This window comes from Salvelinus fontinalis, unplaced genomic scaffold, assembly GCF_029448725.1.
Source record: "Salvelinus fontinalis isolate EN_2023a unplaced genomic scaffold, ASM2944872v1 scaffold_0003, whole genome shotgun sequence".
In the NCBI taxonomy this organism is placed as follows: domain Eukaryota; kingdom Metazoa; phylum Chordata; class Actinopteri; order Salmoniformes; family Salmonidae; genus Salvelinus; species Salvelinus fontinalis.
In genome coordinates this window covers 65491-72310 of record NW_026600212.1, presented here as the reverse complement: position 1 = coordinate 72310, position 6820 = coordinate 65491, and the positions used below count along the sequence as shown (strand labels likewise).

The following is a 6820-nucleotide window of genomic DNA, read 5'->3' as shown; positions in this document are numbered from 1 at the left end:
TAAAACTTCTTGTGAATAGGGGGGCCCTGTTTTCACTTTGGAAAAAATCGTGCCCAAATTAAACGGCCTCGTACTCTGTTCTAGATCATACAATATGCATATTATTATTACTATTGGATAGAAAACACTCTGAAGTTTCTAAAACTGTATGAATTATATGTGTGAGTAAAACAGAACTCATTTGGCAGCAAACTCCCATACAGGAAGTGAAAATTCTGAAAATGTGGCTCTGTCAGGGCCTGCCTATTCAACTGGCTTATATTTATGGATCTGTATGCACTTCATACGCCTTCCACTAGATGTCAACAGGCAGTAGAAGGTTGAATGGGGTGTCTAGCTTGATGTGAGGCCGAATGAGAGCTTTTGGAGTGACAGGTCCGCCCTATCGTCAGTATTCAGCTGTGCGCCGGGGGAACCTCACATGGTCTTCTGAAAAGCGTTCGGTATACACTACGAATTGCTCCGGCTCTCATTATTGGATTCATATGAGAAGAACATCATCAACCGAGTTTAGTCGACATTTATTGGGAATTTTGGAATTTTTCGTTCCAGGCGCCATGATGAACATGATGGGCATGTTCGCGCCACAATGCTAGCCAGTTGCTAATTCGACATTAGAAATGGACATTCTAAAACCAAACAACGTTTTATTCTGGAAAGGACTTCTTGCACAACATTCTGATGGAAGCAAAAGTAAGAGAATATTTATGATGTTATTTTGTATTTTTGTGTAATATGTTGGCTCCAACACGGCGGAGAATAGGTGAGCGCTGTCTCACAATAATGCATGCTGTATGTTGTAGTAAAGTTATTTTTTTAAATCTAACACAGCGGTTGCATTAAGAACCAGTGTATCTTTCATTTGCCATACAAGTATTTTTATGTAAAGTTTATGATGAGTTCTTTGGTCAGATTAGGTGAGTGTCCAAAATATCTCCAGACATTCTGGTGAATTGTTGCTACGTATTCACAATGTATAACCACGATTTGCAGCTCTAAATATGCACATTTTCGAACAAAACATAAATGTATTGTATAACATGATGTTATAAGACTGTCATCTGATGAAGTTGTCCAAAGGTTAGTGATACATTTTATCTCTATTGCTGGTTTTTGTGAAAGCTATGTTGGCGGTGAATAAATGGCTTTGTGTGTTTGGCTATTGTGGTAAGATAATATAAATACATATTGTGTTTGCTGTATTGGACTTGTGATATCATGAAATTATATTATACGATATCCCTGTCCCGTTAGGCTAGGCTATGCTAGTCAGCTTTTTTGATGAGGATGCTCCCAGATCCGGGATGGGTAGCCCTGAAAGGTTAAACTTCTGACCCACTGGAATTGTGATACAGTGAATTATAAGTGAAATAATCTGTCTGTAAACAATTGTTGGTTAAAATTACTTGTCTCATGCACAAAGTAGATGTCCTAACCGACTTGCCAAAGCTATAGTTTGTTAACAATAAATTTGTGAAGTGGTTGAAAAACAAGTATTAATGACTCCAACCTAAGTGTAAACTTCCGACTTCAACTGTATACAAACTATACATCAGGGGGAATGGGAACCAGGTGTGTGTAATCAGACAAGACAGTCCGGGGTTTATGATAATGAATCGCGTTCAGTGATGTCGACCTCCGGAACTGGTGAACAGAATGAGCAGCAGTACCGTGGGGATCCGTGACACTGGCATTGTGTTGTGTGACAAAACTGCACATTTTAGAGTGGCCTTTTATTGTCCCCAGCACAAGGTGCACCTGTGTAATGGTCATGCTGTTTAATCAGCTTCTTGATATGCCACACCTGTCAGATGGATGGATTATCTTGACGAAGAGAGGGGAAGAGGAAGGAGAGAGGAAGAGAAAAAAGAGGAAGGAGAGATGGAGAGAGAAAGAGATATATATAACAGTACAATAAAATGCAAATTAATTACTTAAAAATCATACAATGTGATTTTCTGGATTTTTGTTTTAGATTCTGTCTCTCACAGTTGAAGTGTATCTATGATAAAAATTACAGATCTCTACATGCTTTGTAAGTAGGAAAACCTGCAAAATCGGCAGTGTATGAAATACTTGTTCTCCCACTGTATGTATATTTACTTTAGATGACATCATGTGTTGTTATAATCCCAATAAAACCTCAAACTACGGATAACTGAATAAAAGTTAACAGTTGTGTCTCCTAGCGACCAGGTCATCTCACTACACAGACAGACAGGTCTCACTACACAGACAGACAGGTCTCACTACACAGACAGACAGACAGGTCTCACTACACAGACAGACAGACAGGTCTCACTACACAGACAGACAGACAGGTCTCACTACACAGACAGACAGACAGGTCTCACTACACAGACAGACAGACAGGTCTCACTACACAGACAGACAGGTCTCACTACACAGACAGACAGACAGACAGGTCTCACTACACAGACAGACACGTGTCACTACACAGACAGACAGGTCTCACTACACAGACAGACAGACAGACAGGTCTCACTACACAGACAGACAGGTCTCACTACACAGACAGACAGACAGGTCTCACTACACAGACAGACAGGTCTCACTACACAAACAGACAGACAGGTCTCACTACACAGACAGACAGACACGTCTCACTACACAGACAGACAGGTCTCACTACACAGACAGACAGGTCTCACTACACAGACAGACAGGTCTCACTACACAGACAGACAGGTCTCACTACACAAACAGACAGACACGTCTCACTACACAGACAGACAGGTCTCACTACACAGACAGACAGACACATCTCACTACAAACCTGCTATTAAAATGTTTATTATGTCTTCAGTGTTGCCTTACAAACAGTACAAACATTAAAACAGTCTTTAGTTATTTTATTACTGATATTAAAAAATTACTTAATATTAATATGACTTTAGTGATGTAGATATGAAGCAGAGTAAATCTTAAAGGATGTTAGCTACAGATAAACACAGGATTAAAGTCTTATCACTCATAACCTATCACAGGGCTGCACCGTGGCCACCAGAGCTCTCCTATTGGCTTACACAGGACTTAGAGTGATTGATAGCTGGAGGGGCCATTCAGAGCGGATGTCTCTCCAGGTCCCGCCCCTTCAGGGGTCATCACCACGGTTACGCGTCATTGCCGCCACAGAGCAGGAGGAGGGCCTTACGGTAGTCACCAGAGGTATCCCCCTGCAACACACACATACTTACTCATAGAAACAGACCATTATGTGAAGTCCATAGATAGGCTGGGTAGAGGCAGGGAGAGAGAGATATACAGGTATAGTGAGAGGGAGAGAGAGAGACAAAGACTGTCTCTGACACACATTGGAAAAGACAGAGGATCAACAACATTACAGTCACTCTATTACTGGCCTGTAGTGCTGAGATTCTTCAAATACCCTTCGACTTGATGACAGCTTTGCACAATCTTGGCATTCTCTCAACCAGCTTCACGTGGAATGCTTTTTCCAACGGTCTTGAAGGAGTTCAGACCCAAGGACAGATTTCCACCGGTCTAATGTCCACCGGTTTAATGTCCACTGGTCTAATGTCCACCAGTCTAATGTCCACCGGTCTAATGTCCACTGGTCTAATGTCCACTGGTCTAATGTCCACCGGTTTAATGTCCACTGGTCTAATGTCCACCAGTCTAATGTCCACCGGTCTAATGTCCACTGGTCTAATGTCCACTGGTCTAATGTCCACCGGTCTAATGTCCACCGGTCTAATGTCCACCGGTCTAATGTCCACTGGTCTAATGTCCACTGGTCTAATGTCCACTGCTCGTGTTTCTTGGCCCAAGCAAGTCTCTTCTTCTTATTGGTGTCCTTTAGTAGAAGTTTCTTTGCAGCAATTCAACCATGAAGGACTGATTCACTTAGTCTCCTCTGAACAGTTGATGTTGAGATGTGTCTGTTACTTGAACTCTGTGAAGCATTTATTTGGGCTGCAATTTCTGAGTCTGGTGACTCTAATGAACTTATCCTCTGCAGCAGAGGTAACTCTGGGTCTTTCCTTTCCTGTGGTGGTCCTCATGAGAGCCAGTTTCATCATAGCGCTTGATGGTTTTTGCGACTGGACTTGAAGAAACTTTCAAAGTTCTTGAAATGTTCCGTATTGACTGACCTTCATGTCTTAAAGAATTGATGGACTGTCGTTTCTCTTTGCTTATTTGAGCTGTTTTTGTCATAATATGGACTTCGACTTTTACCAAATAGGGCTATCTTCTGTATACCCCCCTACCTTGTCACAACACAACTGATTGACTCAAACGCATTAAGAAGGAAAGAAATTCCACAAATTAACTTTAAAAAGGCACACCTGTTAATTGAAATGCATTCCAGGTTACTACCTTATGAAGCTGGTTGAGAGAATGCCAAGAGTGTGCAAAGCTGTCATCAAGGCAAAGGCTGGCCACTTTGAAGAATCTCAAAATATAAAATATATTTTGATTTGTTTAACACTCTTTTTTTGGTTACTACATGATTCCATACCTTGTATTTCATAGTTATGATGTCTTCACTATTATTCTACTTGGGTCAGTTAGGATCACCACTTTATTTTAAGAATGTGAAATGTCAGAATAATAGTAGAGAGAATTATTTATTTCAGCTTTTATTTCTTTCATCACATTCCCAGTGGGTCAGAAGTTTACATAAACTCAATTAGTATTTGGGAGCATTGCCTTTAAATTGTTTACCTTGGGTCAAACATTTTGGGTAGCCTTCCACAAGTTTCCCACAATAAGTTGGGTGAATTTTGGCCCATTCCTCCAGACAGAGCTGTTGTAACTGAGTCAGGTTTGTCGGCCTCCTTGCTCACACACGCCTTTTCAGTTCTGCCCACAAATTTTCTATGGGATTGAGGTCAGGGCTTTGTGATGGCCACTCCAATACCTCGACTTTGTTGTCCTTAAGCCATTTTGCCACAACTTTGGAAGTATGCTTGGGGTCATTGTCCAGTTGGAAGACCGATTTGCGACCAAGCTTTAACTTCCTGACTGATGGCTTGAGATGTTGCTTCAATACATCCACATCATTTTCCATCCTCATGATGCCATCTATTTTGTGCAGTGCACCAGTCCCTCCTGCAGCAAAGCACCCAACATGCACACAACATGATGCTGTCACCCCCGAGCGTCATGGTTGGGATGGTGTTCTTCGGCTTGCAAGCCTCCCCTTTTTCCTCCAAACATAACAATGGTCATTATGGCCAAACAGTTCTATTTTTGTTTCATCAGACCAGAGGATATTTCTCCAAAAAGTACGATCTTTGTCCCCATGTGCAGTTGCAAACCGTAGTCTGGCTTTTTATGGCGGTTTTGGAGCAGTGGCTTCTTCCTTGCTGAGCGGCCTTTCAGGTTATGTCAATATAGGACTCGTTTTACTGTGGATATAGATACTTTTGTACCTGTTTCCTCCAGCATCGTCACAAGGTCCTTTGCTGTTGTTCTGGGATTGATTTGCACTTTTCGCACCAAAGTACGTTCATCTCTAGGAGACAGAACGCGTCTCCTTCCTGAGCGGTATGACGGCTGTGTGGTCCCATGGTGTTTATACTTGCGTACTATTATTTGTACAGATGAACGTGGTTCATTCAGGCATTTGGAAATTGCTCCCAAGGATGAACCAGACTTGTGGAGGTCTACAATTGTTTTCTGAGGTCTTGGCTGATATCTTTTGATTTTCCCATAATGTCAAGCAAAGAGGCACTGAGTTTGAAGGTAGGCCTTGAAATACATCCACAGGTACACCTCCAATTAACTCAAATGATGTCAATTAGCCTATCAGAAGCTTCTAAAGCCATGACATCATTTTCTGGAATTTTCCAATCTGTTTAAAGGCGCAGTCAACTTACTGTATGTAAACTTCTGACCCACTGGAATTGTGAGACAGTGAATTATAAGTGAAATAATCTCTCTGTAAACAATTGTTGGAAAAATTACTTGTGTCCTGCACAAAGTAGATGTCCTAACCGACTTGCCAAAACTATAGTTTGTTAACAAGAAATTTGTGGAGTGGTTGACAAACGAGTGTTAATGACTCCAACCTAAGGCTTAATGATTCGGATTAAAATACGTCTTTATGTGTATGTAAACCTCCGACTTCAACTGTAAATATACCTGTATAGCAGAGTACAGACAGATATATATATATAAACAGTATATATATGTATAAATATACCTGTATAGCAGAGTACAGAGATAGATATAAACAGTATTTTGGGGGTATCTGTACTTTACTATACATTTTTTTACCTGTATAGCAGAGTAAAGACATATAGATATAACTACTTTCACTTTTACTTCACGAAGAAAATAATGTACTTTTTTACTCAATACATTTTCAGTCAAAAGTTCATTACAGACAGTATATACCTGTATAGCAGAGTACAGAGAGAGAGATATTCAGTATATACCTGTATAGCAGAGTACAGAGAGAGAGATAGTCAGTATATACCTGTATAGCAGAGTACAGAGAGAGAGATAGTCAGTATATACCTGTATAGCAGAGTACAGAGAGAGAGATAGTCAGTATATACCTGTATAGCAGAGTACAGAGAGAGAGATAGTCAGTATATACCTGTATAGCAGAGTACAGAGAGAGAGATAGTCAGTATATACCTGTATAGCAGAGTACAGAGAGAGAGATAGTCAGTATATACCTGTATAGCAGAGTACAGAGAGAGAGATATTCAGTATATACCTGTATAGCAGAGTACAGAGAGAGAGATAGTCAGTATATACCTGTATAGCAGAGTGCAGAGAGAGAGATATTCAGTATATACCTGTATAGCAGAGTACAGAGAGA

The 6820-nt window shown here is 40.7% G+C and overlaps 1 protein-coding gene across 1 annotated transcript in view; it reads right to left on the bottom strand.

Moving 5' to 3' along the window:
- Nucleotides 1–2836: 2836 nt before the first annotated feature.
- The window catches only part of LOC129841923 (annexin A5-like), a 42078-nt gene continuing 38094 nt past the window's right edge, over nt 2837–6820 (bottom strand). Inside the window, exon 12 of the mRNA XM_055910293.1 lies at nt 2837–3197. Within this exon, the coding sequence (XP_055766268.1) occupies nt 3135–3197 (63 nt within the window). The 3' untranslated portion in view covers nt 2837–3134. The remainder of the gene's footprint in view (nt 3198–6820) is intronic.